Source organism: Vidua chalybeata, chromosome 14 (assembly GCF_026979565.1).
Source record: "Vidua chalybeata isolate OUT-0048 chromosome 14, bVidCha1 merged haplotype, whole genome shotgun sequence".
NCBI classification, from domain to species: domain Eukaryota; kingdom Metazoa; phylum Chordata; class Aves; order Passeriformes; family Viduidae; genus Vidua; species Vidua chalybeata.
Window position 1 is genome coordinate 19932563 of NC_071543.1, and position 17716 is coordinate 19950278.

The 17716-nt window shown below is 46.6% G+C and overlaps 1 protein-coding gene across 8 annotated transcripts in view; it reads left to right on the forward strand.

Annotated features, from left to right (window-relative positions):
* ARHGEF6 (Rac/Cdc42 guanine nucleotide exchange factor 6) overlaps window positions 1-17716 on the forward strand; it is a 38808-nt gene that overhangs the window by 18595 nt on the left and 2497 nt on the right. For 4 of the 8 annotated variants that reach the window (XM_053955717.1, XM_053955716.1, XM_053955710.1 and 1 more), the window contains 14 exons: window positions 504-599; window positions 1436-1558; window positions 2859-2997; window positions 4832-4891; window positions 7014-7160; window positions 8023-8109; window positions 9080-9158; window positions 10037-10170; window positions 10441-10566; window positions 13325-13345; window positions 14161-14254; window positions 15362-15451; window positions 16148-16247; window positions 17076-17130. In XM_053955717.1, coding sequence (XP_053811692.1) covers window positions 504-599; window positions 1436-1558; window positions 2859-2997; window positions 4832-4891; window positions 7014-7160; window positions 8023-8109; window positions 9080-9158; window positions 10037-10170; window positions 10441-10566; window positions 13325-13345; window positions 14161-14254; window positions 15362-15451; window positions 16148-16247; window positions 17076-17130 — 1351 coding nt within the window. Of the gene's footprint in view, window positions 1-503; window positions 600-1435; window positions 1559-2858; window positions 2998-4831; window positions 4892-7013; window positions 7161-8022; window positions 8110-9079; window positions 9159-10036; window positions 10171-10440; window positions 10567-13324; window positions 13346-14160; window positions 14255-15361; window positions 15452-16147; window positions 16252-17075; window positions 17135-17716 lie in introns of those variants that run through there. The other 4 variants (XR_008433423.1, XM_053955715.1, XM_053955712.1 and 1 more) reach the window with 4 other exon arrangements.

The window sequence follows — 17716 nt, forward strand, 5'->3', positions numbered from 1 at the left end:
GTGGGAAAAATTTTTGTGCTCTCAGCCTTGGAGGCCTAAATGAGGGTGTTATGACTCTTAGGATGACAGAAACAGGCACATTAGCTTTGAAAACACCCAACCTCAGTCAAGGAACAAAGAAGCCCCTACCTGTTGGACCTTCCTCCCATAGGGAAACCCATGGCATGAATCCCTGAAGACAAAACTCTCTTCTGTGCACACACCTCCCTGCCCACCTCTGGCTGAAATCCCACCTGTCTATGTCTATTAGACAGCTAAAGAGCTGAGAAGAATTGTGGGATTAAGTGATTAAAATCCAATTAAGGTAATCCTTGGCAGCAGACTTCTTCTCTAGGAGACTGTGGTCTGTAGCTCATAGATCATGAATTTTGTGTTCTGTCCAATGCTGTATCTGGGGAAGGAGAAATTTTGGTGTCTTTTTGGAAGGGCTGCTAATGAATAAAAATGGGATGCTCCTGAGAGGAACTTTTCTTTGATGATGACTGGTGATGTGGCTCTTGCAGGCTCAGCACCGGGGACATCGCAACACTGCTAGGAAACATGGAAGAAATCTCTGCTTTTCAGCAAACACTGAACCAAGCCTTGGAAGAAGTTGCAAAGTAAGTTTGTGTCATAGCACTGAAGTTGTTAAGCTTTGTAACTGTAGCCAAAAACAATAGAAAGGCATGTTCATTAATATTTCTCCTGACTACTGTCTTAGACTTGTTAAATATAGAAGAAAATAACAGGACTGAGAAAAGGTTGCAGGCAGAGCTTTGGCAGGAGGAAAGACAGAAGGAACTCTGACATTGCTGGTGTAAAGGCATCTGCTGAATGGGTGTCACTAGACCTGACACAAAAGTGTGCCTAACCCAAGATGCAGGCACATACAGGGTGGGAGATCTGGCAGGCATGAAGATGGGAATTGCCAGGGAGCAAAGAGAAAATTATTAGAGGTGATAATTTCCTGTAGGGAAGCTGACAGACATGATTAGCCTTAGCTAAGGGCTGAAAAGAGATGGGGAAAGACTGAATAATGAGAATATATTCAGGCTGTGGTTTCTCCTTCTTTCTCAGTCTTTTCATATTAGTGGGCAGCCCAGAGAGTGGTACCCCCCCACCCTCGCACTGCCCTTAGTTCCAGCACATCCTCATCCTCATCATCCCAGCTGTTGCTCTGCTGGTGAGACATATCAGGTTGAGTCACAGGTTGTCTGAGGCTGATAATGGATTGTGATGCTCACTGTCTGCACCACAGGAATCCACACCCACCTGAGGACCCCCTCTTCCTCCTCCCCAGGTGGCAGGTGTGGATATTTTGCTGAGTGCTGCAGTTATGAGGTGACCCAGGAACATCCCTGAGCAGTGGGTAGCTCCTGGGCAGGTCCCTGAGAGTGCTGTAGCTGCAGGGTGCAGATCCAGAGGCTTAACATGGCTGGTGTGTTGGTGTCTGTAGGCTCCCTGAGAACCAGCAGCGTGTGGGAGGCTGTTTCATGAACCTGATGCCCCAGTTCCGCTCCCTGTACCTGACATACTGTGCTAACCACCCTTCAGCAGTGAATGTCCTCACACAGCACAGGTGAGTGATGGAGAAGGAGATTCAGACTCCTTTAAAAAGTTAACTTTTGTTAATAATACTTGGCCTGGCATGGCTGTTGACCTATGTTTTGACAATAGGTCAAGGGTATTTCCTGCTGCTGGGACTTCGAGCTTTTCAGCAGGGCCTTTCAGCTTCAGCATGGAGACAACTCACATCGCTAGTGTTCAGAGCTGATCTCTCAGGTCCTTTTTGCACAGGACTCTCACCTTGGGTCAAACAGGCAGCCTCAGCTCTGGCAGTAGGATCTTCTGTGATTATTACTTGCTAAACAGCCCAGATGCTGTTTCAGACCCACTGCTCAAGTGCTCACACACTGAGAAATGGGAGGGAGTTCCCCTGTGGCACCACAGTGGGGAGCACATCACTGCAGAAGGAGAATGGTCATCGAGTGACCCAGTTACCCAGTTTATCCACTGAGCTTCTATTCAACCAAATGGTTGATTTTCAGGGTCATTGGTAGATCACATTAATAACATCTTTCTTCAATGTGACCCACATGAGTAGACACTTGAATTTGTGTGATGTCCTGCTCAAGAGTGTGCCAAGCCAAGATGCTACCTCTGTGTCATCCCTAATGTAGGTTAGCTGTCTTCCCTGCAAGGATGGGAAAGCCAGGACCACTTCCATAGTGTTGAAGTCTTCCCATTCTGCAATGGGAACTCACAATGTATTTACTTACCTGCTGAAATCCAGCTTTAATTCAGTGTAACAACAAGCCTGGCTCCAGCAAATGACTCATTCATGTGATTCCTCAGTCTGATCCCTTTTCCTAAATCAACCAAAGAATCAGTTTTGGCAAATGTGCTGACACACAGAAGCCATGTTCTCTGGAGCAACATACATGCAAACACCTGCATCACAGCTTCCAGCAGGGTCCCAGTGCATTGCTGCAGCCTCCTCCAGCACAACACCAGTTTATGCAGCCCCTGCCCCTGCCTCCTCCCCATCCACCTGATACCTGGCCCTGTGCCACCTTGCTGTGCTGGGAGACCAGCCGCTGGCACCCAGGAGCTGTGCGTTCCAACACCAGTGGCCACACGACATCCTCTCCTGCTTTCCAGAGGAGAAAGGTCTTGCTTGGGTAGAAGCTCCCTGCCTGTTCCATGGTGTGGGTGGGGGGTGCTCAGAGGGGATCGGGCTCAGAGCAGAGCCCTGGCCATCAGGAGAGCATGGACAAAACATAGCCCTCAGCTCTTTGTTGTTTTTCTTGGTTTTTTTTTTTTTTTTTGAGAGCCCTCCTTGTTTTTTTTTTTGTTGATGTTGTTGTCTCTTTTTATAGTGATGAGCTGGAGAAGTTCATGGAGAGCCAAGGTGCAGCCAGCCCAGGCATTCTCATCCTGACCACAAGCCTCAGCAAGCCCTTCCTGAGGCTGGATAAATACGTGACACTGCTGCAGGAGCTGGAGCGGCATATGGAGGTAGCTGGGGTGTGGGGCTGCTGGGCAGGCTCTGCCCCTTGATGCTGCCAGAACTGCTCTCTGAGCTTCAAGAGACACCTCTACCTTTTGGTATTTGAGCATCATGGCTAAAAGTATTTACCACATCTCCAAGGAGATGTCCCACATGCCCCAGACATTATCCACCTTTCAGATTAAAAATGAGAAACTGATGGAAGAGTCTGAGAAATGTTGTGGAAACACATTGCCTGCTCTTCACCTCAGCCCTTCCCCAAAGATGGGCCATTTCCAGCACAAGTAAAAGCAGAGTCTAGAGTCGGGCTATAGCTGCTGTTTATTTTCACAGCTGAGAATAAATCTGTGTTTTTGTTATCATTTGATGAGATTCCTAAGCCTGGCCACTCACTCCTGTGGCTTGCAGGCACATTCCCACCCCTTGCCCCAGGGCTGTGCTCCTGGGTGGGTGCAGAGCTGCACAGACAGACACAGGGGTGGAGAGCGAGCCCCTGGGAACAGGGAGAGCAGCCAGGGACACAGAGACTTCCTTGGCAAGAAGCAATTGTGCTTCAGGACATTTTTTGCCCCAGGCCCCAGGGAGATCTCTGCTACTGGAGCTCTGCTACTCAGTGCTGGTGCACTCCTGCAGGAAGGCAAAACTCGGGGGTGTGCAAGGGGCTGAAGAAAACAGAAGTAACAGTCTGTTTTAAAGCAAGTTTTCTTTTTCTTCTCATCCAGTTTTAATTACCAGTTAACTCAGCACATTTATCCATGACCTACAATCAAGCCAAAGGATTAAAACTTCTATGCTTGAGCCAGGGATATTCCTGCATAGGAGAGGGCATGAGAGCCTGCAGGGTAGACACACTCCAGACCTGCCTGTTCCCTCTCAGCTGGCTGAGCTGAGCCTGGCTGCAGCCACCGTGCCCATGCAGGGATAAAGTGCTCTTTGCAGGATATGCATTGTGCTCTTTGCCTGCTCCTCGCAGGCAGTTCAGCAGTGGGTTTGGGGACACACATGTCACCTATTTGTCTTGGTTTCTAAGCTGAGTGTGGGAGTTTTGTTGCATGAATCAGTAGGCCTGAGGTTTAAGCTGTGATGCTGTGGGAAGAGGATGGCTGTGTGCAGTGTGGATGGACACCACAACATTCCCTGCACTGCTGCAGAGCTGCTGAGGAGGCAGGTGTGTTCAGGGCAGCCACTCATCCCACATTCCAGATGAGCAATGCCAGGCTGCAGGAGCAGCTCCATCACTACCTAGACACCTTATGATCTGCTTGGCATGAGGACTTGGTGGTGAGGAGCAGGGCCTTAGATCCAGGAGAACATTCTGGGAGAGTATTAGCATACAGCTGGGGTCAGAGATAAGAGGCACCATTCTGCTTTTACCCTGGCCCAAGAGCTTTCTGCTCAGACATGCCCTCCCTTAAAGCCAGAGGTGAAGCCCCCACCTTAATGGTGATGGATTTCCACACTTGATGGGGCAGTGGCTGGAATATCTGGCACTGCAATGGAAGTTTCCTTCCTGAAGGTGCACCCTGCACCACTGCCTGTTTTTATTGATTTTTCTTTGCAAGTCAGATTTGTTCTAAGTCCAGTCATACCTACTTTTGCTCTGGCCCCTTCACACTCATTAAATTTGTATCAGTAAATTGCATAGTTGCCTTTTGCCATGCCCTGTTGAAGTGGATGGTGGGGAAGATACCTGGGAGACTTTGACCTCCTCCTGAAGCCCATAGGACCTCCTATCCTCAGCCCTGAGTTTACTGGAACAGTGGGTGATGCTCAGGGTGGGTTAATGCTCAGGGTGGGTGCAGCTGCTGCTGATGGCTGAGGAATTTGCTTTCCCTTCACTAGGAGGCGCATGCAGATCATGAAGATGTTTTGAAAGCCAGCACATCCTTCAAGTCCCTTGTGGTAGGTGGCAATTCTTAAAATAGAGCCCTCCATTTCAGGTCTGCATTTCATGAAGAATGAGTCAAGCCTGACATTTGTCTGCTCATTAGGAAAAAAAGGTCTTTTGGAATGGAAAACATGGGTTACAAAGAAACTTAATTTCACATTTCAAGCCTAGAGTTGCTCCTCTGGCTGTGGCAAGTACATGCTGGCTCTATGGTGCCAGAGCAGAGATGGTGGATCTCCAAGTTTCTCCTCTGTTACTGAAAGCCACGTGTGGACCGTGGTGGCAGCAGAGTCCCTTTCATGTCCTGTTGCCTCCAATCTCTAATCATTTTCCACCTGAAACTAGACCAACCACTTGCTCATTGAGAGAGGTTAGCACAGCTGTGACTGACCCAAGTGCTGGTGTCAATAGGAAGTTCCCCTCTGAGCCCATGGAGTAACTCTTGGTTTTGCTGAGGTTTGCTCCACAGGCATCAGGAGGCTTGGCCCACATTCCAGTAATTTGTGGCTCCAGGTGTCATGGCCATCAGTGGGGAACAGAGAGAATGGGTGAGTCAGAGATAACAAACCCATTTCTGTGAACTCTGTCACCTGCACCCTTCAAAGTCCTGCTGCACTGAGATGAAATAGAGGCGGAAAAGCCATCCAGATGCACACAGGTTTTTACCTGGAAAAGCTTTTTATGGGAAAAAACCTCTAGTCTCTCTTGCTTTGTAGCCACAGAGAACCTTTCACTATAACTACTCCAGATATGGCCCAGCTTCCTTCCTTTAGCACAACAGATGTCACCCGTTTGTGACAGATGCAAGTGTTTAGCAGTGCAAATAAAAGATGGGGAAGAGAAAGTTCATAGAAAACAGGAAAGGGTAATCATGTTACATTTACTTAGAAACTCAGCACTCTTTCCATTTATTCTGGAAGCTAATAGGGGAATAACTCATTTAAATTACAAGGTGTCATTAATCTTTAGGAAATCTCGTAAGTGGTGGATCGTTTTACTTGAAATGTGTACTTGGGTGATGAGTAATTTAATGTCATTATGACACAACTAGAGGTTCAGTGTGAATTTGAGGTTAGACAGGCAGAGATACCCCTTGTGATGGGTATGTGATCCTGTTATAGGACCAGAAAGGCTCCCAAGCAAAGGCAGGGAGGGACCAAGGAGCCGCTGTGATTCACAGCGATGCCTCTGCACAGACTGTGATGAACTCCTGTGGATTATATTTGCATTTTTATCCTGGGAACATTGGATTAGGACACTTAGGGAGCCATCAAAACATATAATAGTTGTAGAACCAGAGTAAACCCCAGTTTGGTTCAAATGTGTGTGGTTTCAAACTAGACTCAATGCAGTCTCTCTTTGGAGAGCTGGATAGTCAGTGAATTGGAAAGGAGGAAAATCTCCAGAAAAAGAAGTTTGGAAAAAAACAAGCAGTTGATGAAAATAGCCCTGGTTTAGCTTTGCAGCAATTTTCCCTGTTGGCAGAGGGGTCAGTTAAAGAAAGTATTGCTTGAATTTGCAGGACTCTTTGTTCAGACAGCATTGTCCTCTCTTGCTGAGAGCTGATGAGATACTGGTCACTCCCTAGAGCTTCTCCAGTCCCCAGCTGCCCAGCAGTGGTGCAGTCTTTTCAATAACAGCACTTTCAGAAGATTATTTTTTGTGCTAATCTACAGCACCACCCAATCCTGCTTTTGGGTTCCCAGATTTTGGTTAGAAAATATCCACCCATCTGACTTGTGGGGACTTTGCAATGCTGTAAGTTCAGCTCTGCTGTTTGAAAAAAATGGGCAAGATCCCTCTAAGCACTAGCAAAATTAGAGACATTTAACTGTGCAGCTGTCATGGTTTGGAAATTGCGACCCTGAACTCCCAGAGACAGGGCTGGTTTGGCAAGAAAAGTTTGCTCAGTGCAGTTTGCAATTTCCTTGACATTTGAATGTAATCATTACTTCATAAATCACTGGGATGTGATTTTTTAACAGACTTTATATAATGGAGCCAAAGCAGGCTTTCCTGATCCCTGACATGACCATCCCATAGCCCACAGGGCTGTGTGAGTTGTTGCTGGTGAAACTGGGATGGTTTGGGTTGGCTTCTGCCCTTCAGCTGACAAAGCTCTGCTGTGATTCCCAGTCACAATGCCAGGAGCTGAGGAAGAGGAAACAACTTGAGCTGCAAATCCTTTCTGAATCCATCCAGCGCTGGGAAGGAGAGGACATAAAAATGATGGGAAACGTCATCTACATGTCCCAGGTCATGGTGCAGTCTGGGGGAAGTGAGGTGAGTGTGGTGTTCCTTCTGCTGGCTGTAGACCTCATGTCTGAATACCCACTTGCTCCCAGGGTAAGTGATGTGAGGCACTAGTTCCTCTCCTTCCAGGCCACAAACTGATGACAAATAATGCTGATAAATAATTTTATCTTGGGAAGAGCTGTGCAATGTGACTATGCACGTCTTTGGAGTGAATCAGGCACCCCGTAAGCTTAGCTTCAGGCCTTTGGTGACCCACTTTTCAAGAGAAGAAGTATCTCAGTGTCATGTAGCACATTAATTTCCCTCTTTCTCCCCTGTGACTTACTCTGAGAAATGAGAGTGACTAGAAAATGTCCTATGTGCATCACAGGGGCTGCTCTGATGCCCCACCCCAGAGCTGATTGTGTTTTGGAACTAACTGGAGTGATTCTTGTCCTACTAATCCTGACACATCTCACCAGTGCCTGACACAGACCTTCCCCAGTGGTGCTAAAGCCATGGAGCTCCATGCTTAGTGTAGGAAAATACCTGTTAGCACTGAGTTGCTTGCTGTTGCAATTTTTCCCTGGGAAGGGAAGACTTGTAAAACCAACCCATGCAGCATCTAGTCCCAAAAGTCTTTCTTGTTTGGGATGTGAGATGCTGGGGAGCATAAGGCCTTCCGAGGCACTCTGCAATGATTGAAAGAGGATTAGCAGGATGCAGGCAAAAATCTCTGCAGGGAAAATTGGTACATAAATGAGATGCTGTAAAGAAAATAAAGCCAAAATAGTTGGTTTGGGGGTGATCTCACAGGCTGTGATTCCAGCTGCAACACGTTCAGTTTCCTAGAGACAGATGCTTGTGATGCATTGCAGACTGGACTAACTTAAATTCTTATCCCCCCCAGGAGAAAGAGGAGCGGTATTTCTTGTTATTTTCCAGTGTTTTGCTGATGCTGTCTGCAAGCCCACGGATGAGTGGGTTCATCTATCAGGTAGGCCTGCTGAGTTTGAAGTTGCAAGGCATTCGGTGTAAAAAAGCAAAACAGATAGTTCTTATCAGATTCAAGTCCTCTGCATCCTTTGAACTCTCTGTTGTGCTGCAAACACCCCAGCCTGGGAATGGGGACTTGGCTTTACTATGTGCCAGGATAATCAATGCCTTTGTCCTGATAATTGGTTAAACAGCATTTGGTAAGTGAATGCTATGAAATTAAAAAAAAAATTAAAAACCTCAAAACCTGTTGTTATACCTGCTGTTTCTGAGAGTGGGGTGTGTGTGTAAGGTGTCCTGACCCAGCTGTAGTGTTTTGACCAGCCAACTGGCTCTCAGTTTTGTGACATCTCTGGAAAATACTTATAAAGCCCACTGCAAAGAGCATGAGAATTCCATTCCATGAGGTACTACATATAACTCTGCATTTCTTGTGTTTTATTATTTTCCATACCATCCAATGGCTGTTGAGCACTTGAGCTTGGCTTTTCTCCAGCTGTCTGAAACCATCAATACTGCCAGGAAAAGGATGCTCTTGTTTTGATGTGTCATTTGTCGTAGCAAGGGAAATGAGAAAGATTTGGGAAATATTTGGCTGGGTTTTCTGACTTGACCCACTGGTGGGAGTAAGGTGAGCAGGCAGTTCGGCATGCAAATTAGAGGGATGGGGAAGGCTTTCAGAAAAAGCCAGGGGAAATTGATCCTTCTGACTTGACTGTAAAAAAGGTTTGCACTGAATGAAGGGAAAGGGCGGCAGATGAGCCGGGGATGACTCAGTTGTCATGGGAGCCTCATCTCCAGGGTTTGACCTAGTTGTGCAGGGAAATCTAGTTCCATGCATTAAAGGAGACTTTCATGCAGTCTGAAGCCTTCACAAATTAATTTTAAATGGTGATTTCCAAAGAGAAAGGAATCAGCAGAAACAAGCAGAACAACACCTGCAGACACTGACTGCTCTTCAATTCTCCCAGGGAAAACTGCCTTTGACAGGAATGATGCTGACAAAGCTGGAAGATGCCGAAGGGAATGAGCACATGTTTGAAATCACAGGTCAGTGGGGCCCTCCGCCTGGGGCATTCTTCCCAGTGCAAGCCACAGTTGCCACTGGAAGTACTGGTGCTCCTTCCACTAACCCCCTGCCATGATCTTCCTCCTGCTCTTTTACCATGTGTTGTCTGAGTTTCTGAGCACCTCTGTCCTGCTTGAGGCAATATCCTTCAAGTGCCCTGGAGCTCTGCTTCTGGCTGCTTTTGGAGACCATAGTGTTTTGTATGAGACAAATCTCTCGCCCCAGGAGCACTGCTCTGCACTGGTGTACCCTGTCTGCATCCAGTAACTACCCCTTGTACTCTGAGTACCTCATTTATTGACAGATACATGGTTCTGGTTATGAGGGAGCTTTCATCCCATTTTCCCCTTCAATTTATCTCATAACTTGTAGGTATACACAGTCATTTCATGCTCAGTGCCGGGGCTGCAGTGCAGCTGTTTGTGCTGGTGGTATTTGGTGTCAGGATCCTGTTAATCATGGAAATATTGTGTTTAATGACCTTCAACATGATATAATCCTCACACATTCATCTCACCAGCTCCCTTAGCATTTCTTGCAGCTCCCACACTGTCAGTGGTTGCCTGGAGCAGAATGGGCAGTCACATCATCATTGTAGATGAGATGCTTAGGGATGTGCTTTAGTGGTACACCTTACAGTGCTGGTTAATGGCTGGACTTGGTGATCTTAGATGTCTTTTCCAACCTTAATGATTCTTAATGATTAATGCTTGTATCTTTGCCCTGGGCTTTTTGGAGCCACTGGACTGTGCAAACAGAGGAGCCATTTCCTGCTGCACTGAGCTGATCTCATGCTGTGTTTCCTCCTACCACTTGCTCTGCCACTTGCTAAAGACAGTTATTTAACCCTCTGCCATAGGGAACACGATGGAGCGGATCACTGTGTCCTGCAGCACCAGCCAGGACTTGCACGAATGGCTTGACCACTTGCAAAGGCTGACCAAAGGGACATGCAGCACTGTCTCCAAAACACAGTCCTGGAGCCCTCATTCGGTAAGTTTCACCTCCTGGCCTCTGCTGCCTGGGTTCCTCACTGCTGCCTGAGCTCTCTGTTTCAGCAGCACCCTGACTCTGAGGTAACATGACAGCTGTAAGACACATCTTGCCCTTTCTTTGTAACCGTGTTGTGCTTGTACATGTATCCTGCCCTATTTTTATTGCAACTTAGATGGCTCAGTATCTCAACACTTGTCCATCCCCCTGCACTTCTCTGCCTTGTTTGGTGGTTAACAGTCTTGGTTTGCTTCTCATCTATTTTCTCAGACATTTAGTTCAGCTGGGCAGATTCGTGGGCCTCTGGAACCCCCCAAAATCCTCAAGCCCTGGAGCTTGAGCTGCCTTCGTCCTGCTCCTCCACTCAGACCTTCAGCAGCACTGAGTTACAAAGAGGTAATAATCCCACCTGCCTATCCAGGACCCTGATTTCACACAATCCCTAGACCTTGTGTCCAGGTTTTTTATCCCACAGCAAGGGCACAGAAATGTAAGTTCTTGGGGATGTTGAGAGAAATTACTCTGCCACTTTGGCCCCAGTCCTGTCATGGATGTAGGTCACTGTCCTGGGCTTTGTGCTACATGGCACTCATGAGTACATGTGTTTGCAGGCTGGATGTTAGCTGTTGGCTGCCATAGCCAGCACTCTCAGCTGCTGGATTTCACCAGTCCCACATCTGGGTTGAGCCCATTAAGCCCTGTCTTTTGGAAGTACCATGGTGGAGCTGCCTCCTCTCCTCCTTCCTGCCTTGGTCTGAGCTGTGGACAGGGGCCTGCTCCCTGCTGGAATGTGTTGCAGCTCCAGCTGTGGCAGCAACTCAGTGGTACAGGATTGAGAAGTGATAGTGCACCACAAGGAAGAGGCAAAATGCCTGCCCATGTTTCTCGTGTCTTCCACCCTGTTTTGGTGGCTGGAGTAGGATGTGGGGTTTGACCCTCCTTTGCCACCCACCCGAGTGTTACACAACTAGGTCCTGCTGGGAGGCATCAGCGAGGGATGGCTTCACCTGCAGGAATCCCGAGCTGGGAGCTGGTGTGGGAAAACCCAAAATACAGCCTGCCTCTGTTGTCACCCTGCACCACAGCTGTAGTACTCTCCTTCCCTACCTCATGTTAAATTTTTGGAATTACTCACCAGTATCTCAGGTAATGTTCCTTTTATTGAGTGAGCACTCTGGGTCTGAGTCAGCTACCTTTCTTGGTACAGCAGCCCTGGGAGTGTTTCTACCCCGGTAGGGATGGGGGCAGGGAGGGGGCTTGGATCCCCTCAGCCCTCCCAGCATTTAGGGATGGAGAGTCTGGCAGCTGGCAGAACTGTGGGTCTGCTGCTCCAGGTAGAGGCTTTAAGTAGCCTCATTGCATCTTGTTGCATTTATTTCTTAGAATTTGTAAAGACATTTCAGTTTGAGAATTAAATTGTTTAAATACCAACTGAGCAGACTGAAAATGACCCATAACCTTTGCATGTTCCAAATTCCTAATGGAGGCTAAACCATTTCTTGCTTGTGTGGTGAATTAAAAATATAGCTAGAGACTTGAGGTAAAAGAGAAATTTTTCTGTGAGAAAAACAACAGATTGAGTGATATCATTAATACCATGGTCCTTTGCAGTTTCTTGTCCCCTGCCACTCATAGCAGGAGTTAAACTCTCTGTGTTGAAAGCAGGGGAGAGGGTTTTGCCATAGAGGCCTAGCCCACAGCGAGTCCCAAGAGATAGGATGCTGGATGGTATCCTGCACGATGTCACAGGACCAAAAATGTGGCTTCTATGGGAACAGGCTGTGCTGACCATGTCGGTAGAAACCCAAAGGCCAACATGTCCAGCAGAGTTGGGCAGGCACAGCCTGGTATTCAGTCAGTCCTGCCTGGGCCTGGGGAGAGACTCATGGACAAAAGCCGGTGATGATAGATAGGGAATAAGTCTGGTTGCTGGCCCAAGCAGATCCATGTCTGTCTCATCTCTCCCTCTGGGATGCTTAATCCCTAAACAGAATCCCTATTTCAATGTATTTTAGGTTTTTTTAATTTAAAGTAAAGCACAAAATAAAGAATGCTGAAAGCTCCATGCAAGCACCTTCCTATAATGAAGATATAATGAAGGAATACAAATTTCAAAGGTTACTTGCAGGGAAGTGAATGGAACAGTTTGATTAAATGAGCTGAGATTTTTTGACATCCAGTGTTACTTTACTTGTCTTCTCATAGTGTATGATGGGATGGCATAGTCTTGTACACTTCCTTGTACCCAGCTCAGGAAACCTCAGACCCTGCTTGTGTATGGCACCTCACTCTTGTTATTTCCATTGAAATTGGGTATTTTTCCTGTTCTGTTTCCAGTAATCATTTGAAATGACAGAACAGGTAAGTTCTGTGGGTAAAATGCTGTGTCTGGATTCAGTTTAGCAAAGGGAAAACGATTTACAGTTCTTTTCTTCTACTACTTTTTTTTTTTTTTTTTTTTTTTTTTTAACTGGCTGCTTTGCATTAGGGGAAGGCTTTATAACATCAGGGTTCAGGACTTTGCTGGGCAGACCTGCAGGAGAGCCTTGTGGCTCCCTGGATCAAGCACCCCAGGGGTGGAATCCTTCATAGGATGTGCAGGGAGCTCCCCGTCCCTGCCAGTGAAGCAGGGAGGTGTTGCAGTTCTGATGCCTGACACGGTCACGTCTTCAGCGAGGATGGAAGGTCCCTTTTGAGAAGATGGAGTCCCAGGAGATTGTCACCAGGGTGGGCAGAGTGTCCTGGCATCCTGACGAGGTTGGGTTGAGGCCCTTAGGGTTGGTGTTGAGTGCAGGCCCTGAGTGCTTCCTGGGACTTGGATGGAGCCAGGCACATGGGGCTCCTGCACTTGTAAGCACCAGTTTAGGCAACCAACATCCACAGACACCCACTACTAACCAAGGAGGCATGTTCTCTGTGTTTAGAGTGTATTAATGCCCACTCATCCTGCGTCTCACATGTAAATTTTCAGTTTTGCATGACACGGTGTTCCTTTGCATGTTGATAGAGCTTTAAAACCAGTACAGAGAGTGTGCTGCATTAATCTCAGGACTAACACTGAAATGTGGTTTAGAATTGTGGATTTAATGGACTTGGTGATAAAAATCATCAGTCTCTCATACCCATCTTCTCTTTCTTTGCATATTCATTGTAGAGGATGTCTTATATCTTAAAGGTAAGCGTAGATACATCTCTTTGGCTTGTCGTGGCAGAGAATGCTTGTTCCTGTTAATGCTTCTTGCATGTGCTTGCATGACCCTAATTTTGCCTCGTTGTATCAGTAAGTTATTATCAGAGTCACTAGCAGCTGGCAAATATATTTTAAGAGAACTCTCAGAAACTATTTAGTGTTATGGTACTTAAACCTCCTGGCATGCCTCTTCTCCTTTAAATCCTTATCCCATGTAACCTACTAATACTCTAATTCTCTCCAAATCAGCAAGATTTTTAACTGAGTGAAGGAGATAAAAACTTGTGTTTCTTACTCATGGAGTCATAGCAAACACTAACTTTATGTGCGTTTGTTTGTTCTCTGTGTATATTTTTGTGTGGGATTTATACTCTCAAATTGTGGGCATTTAGAAGCAGAACTATTTGCCAACTCTTTTATATTAGAAATTAAGTCAATGGAATAAACCACCAATTTTAGGATTTTCTAGCACAGACCACAGAGTTCATAAGCAACTAAAAGTGCTATGAATGTATTTGAATTCTTTGGCTAAAGGATTTTAGAGAAGAGTTGAATTTACTAGAGGAGCCTGTCCTGGCCCAAACCTGCAAGTGCAATTCCCACTGCTGTTCCAGGGAGCAGTGGGTCACAACTGGTACATGTGAAAGGCAAAAACTATAATTTTCCCCAACTTTGTCACTGTCTGCTTTGTAGCTTTCTAAAGTGTTGTGTGTAGCATGGGTAGCTGCACCCCTCTGTGCTGCTCCACTGTTCCAGCTGTCTTTGGTTCTGGTTAAGCACAAGAGTCTATTTCTCTGTAGGATTCCAGCAAAAGTCCAAAAACAATGAAGAAGTTTCTTCCAAAAAGGAAAACTGAGAGAAAACCATCCGATGAAGAGTTTGTTATTCGGAAAAGTAAGTGTTGCCCAGAGATGCTTTGGCTGCCCCATCCCTGGAAGCGTTCAAGGCCAGGTTGGATGGGGCTTGGAGCAACCTGGTCTGGTGGAAGGTGTCCCTGCCCATGGCAGGGATTGGGACTAGATGATCTTTAACCCCAACCATTCTGTGATGCTATTTTCCTTTCATTTCTGGAGATTTCTGTGTTCTCAGTGATCTCCATGGGACTTTGAAAACACCCGTTTTTTGCAGTGCAGGATGTGACAGGATGCTCTCACTCTGAACCTGTATGCTCCTGAGCATGGGAGACTTCAGGAAGTGAATTGGTCCTCAGTCTCTGACAGATTCTTCCTCCCCTCCCAGTTATGACTGCCAGACATGCCACCACCCTCCTTGTGATTGTTAGCACAAGGTCATGGGTTGTGGGTGGTCTTATTCTGTGTATGAAGCCAAGGAACTACTTTCAAGTAGTTAAAAATTGCATTCAACTGCACACCAAATATATCTGGCAGCTGGGACAAACCCTTACCTGGCCATGCCAGCATGCCCTAGAGCAGTGTCCATGGGGAATTAGGAAACAAAAAGGTCCCCATCCCGACAGGGGTGTTCACCTGCAAAGAGGGTTGTCCTGAGAGCTCCCTAGAGCCTATTTGGGGCACACCTTGGGGGCTTTACACCAAAGGCCATGGTCACCATGATCAAGCCATGGTCATGCTGCCATACACAGCTCCACTATTAGCTCTCTCCCTTGAGAAGATGGCACTGAGCAGAGGCTGGAAATTAACACTTCATGTTTCCAAGTCCTGTTCTGGTGCTGCTGTACCACACTAGGGCTGCTTTGCCTGCCCATCTCCTGGTGCTGCCTGCACCCAAAGTAGGGCAACACCCTCTGAGTTTTGCCAAAAGGAGCAACTAGAAATAAGTTTTCACACCATTTGGTCATGGTGCTTGATGCCACAAAGCCCAGAAAATGTAAAGGACCACAAAACAGATTGGCCAAAGTCCCAGAGGCAGTCAGCCAAAGAAACAGCATGATCTCTTAAGGGGCTTGAGAGCAAAGACTGGGAGAGACAAGGCCAGAGTACCTTGTTTTTTGTGCATGCTGTTGTTTGCAATGTTTTACAGGTACTGCTGCGCTGGAGGAGGATGCTCAGATCCTGAAGGTGATTGAGGCATACTGTACTGGGGCAGGCTTCCAGCAAGCTCTCAGCTCAGGTGGGCACACAAACACATTATTTAGCTCCTACTCTGCCCACAGCACTGATAACCCCTTTGGGAAAAAACAGATGTTGCATCATACAGCAACGAGACTCATGCTAGGAAACTGTAGTGTTCAATCTTCAAGATAAGGAAGCTTCATCTGCCTAGTGGTTTAGTTGCCATTGTTTTTCTTCTAAACACAGAGAATGAAGCAGGTAGGAGGGCAGATGAGACACAGCTATTTCACCAGTGATTACCTGATGATAATCTCAGGTTGCTTTAGAAAGGAAGCATGAATATTATCTCTCAATCAGCTGCATGTTTAAGAACAACCTGCTTCATAAGAACCTATCTAACATCTTCATCTCTGGAAATATAACTATTTATCATTGCTGGTAAGATGTCAGCCAATTAAATCTCTGAACTTTAATAATGGTACATATTAAAAAGAGAGGCCATGGTTCTTTGGGGAGCTCTAGACGCTAGTCGAATGGTTTCATTTATAAGTCATGATGTAACTTTAGGTGCAATGAGTACTCTTGAAAATTTTCCACTTGCTGCTGTAGCTCTGGGTTAGTGGGATGTAGCTGACATCTCCAGCCTGCCCCAGGCTGATGGAGCAGGAAGAATGAGAGCTTCTGTCTCTGATATAGCATGGGCACCAGGGAAGATTACCCCTTTTTCTCCCTCATGGATATTTCTTGTACACAGGCTCCCGTAAAGACTCCATCCCCCAAGTCCTTCTTCCTGAGGAAGAGAAAATCATCATAGAGGAGACACGAAGCAATGGCCAGACAGTCACGGAGGAAAAGTAAGTGCGGCTGCTCTCCACTTGCAGATAGATCCCTGTGTCACTTTTTGGAAGGGCATTAAAAACCAATGCCCTCTCCTTCTCTGCCCCCACAGAGGAGCAGGCCTGGTGTCATTGACTAATGCCTTAGTTCTGGCAAAGAACCACCAGACAATTTCAACTGCTATTTTGTCCCTTTTAAGGACAGGGCCACCCTCCCAGCTGCCCTGACATGGCTGTATCCCTCTGGGAATCTGGATCCCCATTTTATGGCTTATGCAGATGTAGGATAATGGGGTCAGTGAGGACAGAACCAAACAAGTGGCTCTTATTTTTTTAACTACTGATGTACTGGACTGTTGCTGCCTCTCAGGGGCCTGCCTGGCACCAGCCTGTGAGTGCTCCCAGCCTGTTCTGTAACTTGTGCATCTGGGTCACTGTGTTGAACCTCTCCCTTTCCAACCCAGTCAGTGTGTTCCTTTCACGTTTGATTTTTTGCAGCACAACCTCAAGGAATCATGACTGCTTTACAAAAGATACTCAGGCATTTCTACCTTTAAAGTCGTTGTTATTTATTGCCATAGCATAAACAAGGAAGCCAAAGCCACAGACCTTTGCTGATAACTCAAAGCACAACAAAGTATCAAGGTTTGAGAAAAGAGCTCTGAGTTTTGGATCAGTGGCCTATAAATGCTCCTGGGCTGTGTTTCCAGAGTCCCCTCCCAGGCAGCAGCCTGATGCTTGGGAAGCAGAATCTGGCTGCAACTTTCCTGTCAGCCCCTCCCATGCTATCACTGTTTTCCTGCATGCCAATTCTAATTTCTTTTTTCTTTAATTTATTTTTTTCAGAAGCCTTGTTGACACAGTTTATGCACTGAAAGATGAAGTCAAAGAGCTGAAGCAGGTAATTTGTGTGGGATTGTTTGTGCTGGGAGTTGAGTGACAGCCAACCAATCTGTGCTGGGTCATCTTCAACTGGTTGGTGCCCGGAAAAGTCTTGCTGATCCTGGTCCAATCCTGCAAATTCCTGAATGAGCATTACTTTTTTTCTGGTTTACCTCCCTGAATCACAGAATCATGAATCTTTAAGGTTGGAAAAGACCTCTGGAATAATGAAGTCCAACCATCAACCCAGCACCACCACTATGTTCACCACTAAAACATGTCCTGAAGTGCCATACCCACACATTCTGTGAACACTGCCAGGAATGGTGACTCCACCACTTCCCTGGGCAGACTGTTCCAGTGTTTTGACAACCCTTTCCATGAAGAAACTTTTCCTAATATCCAACATAAACCTTCCCTGTTGCAGCTGGAGACCACTTCCTCTCATCCTCCATGCTTGAGTGCTAGAGAAAGCAAGAGGGAAGGAGTAGTTGGTCTTTGTGGTAACACAAAAGATGTGTTACCACCCTGTCCCAAAAGCTCTTTCATCTTGCCCACTCATTTTATAGGGGTCTGGTAGACACCAGTTCTTGTAGACTCAGAGG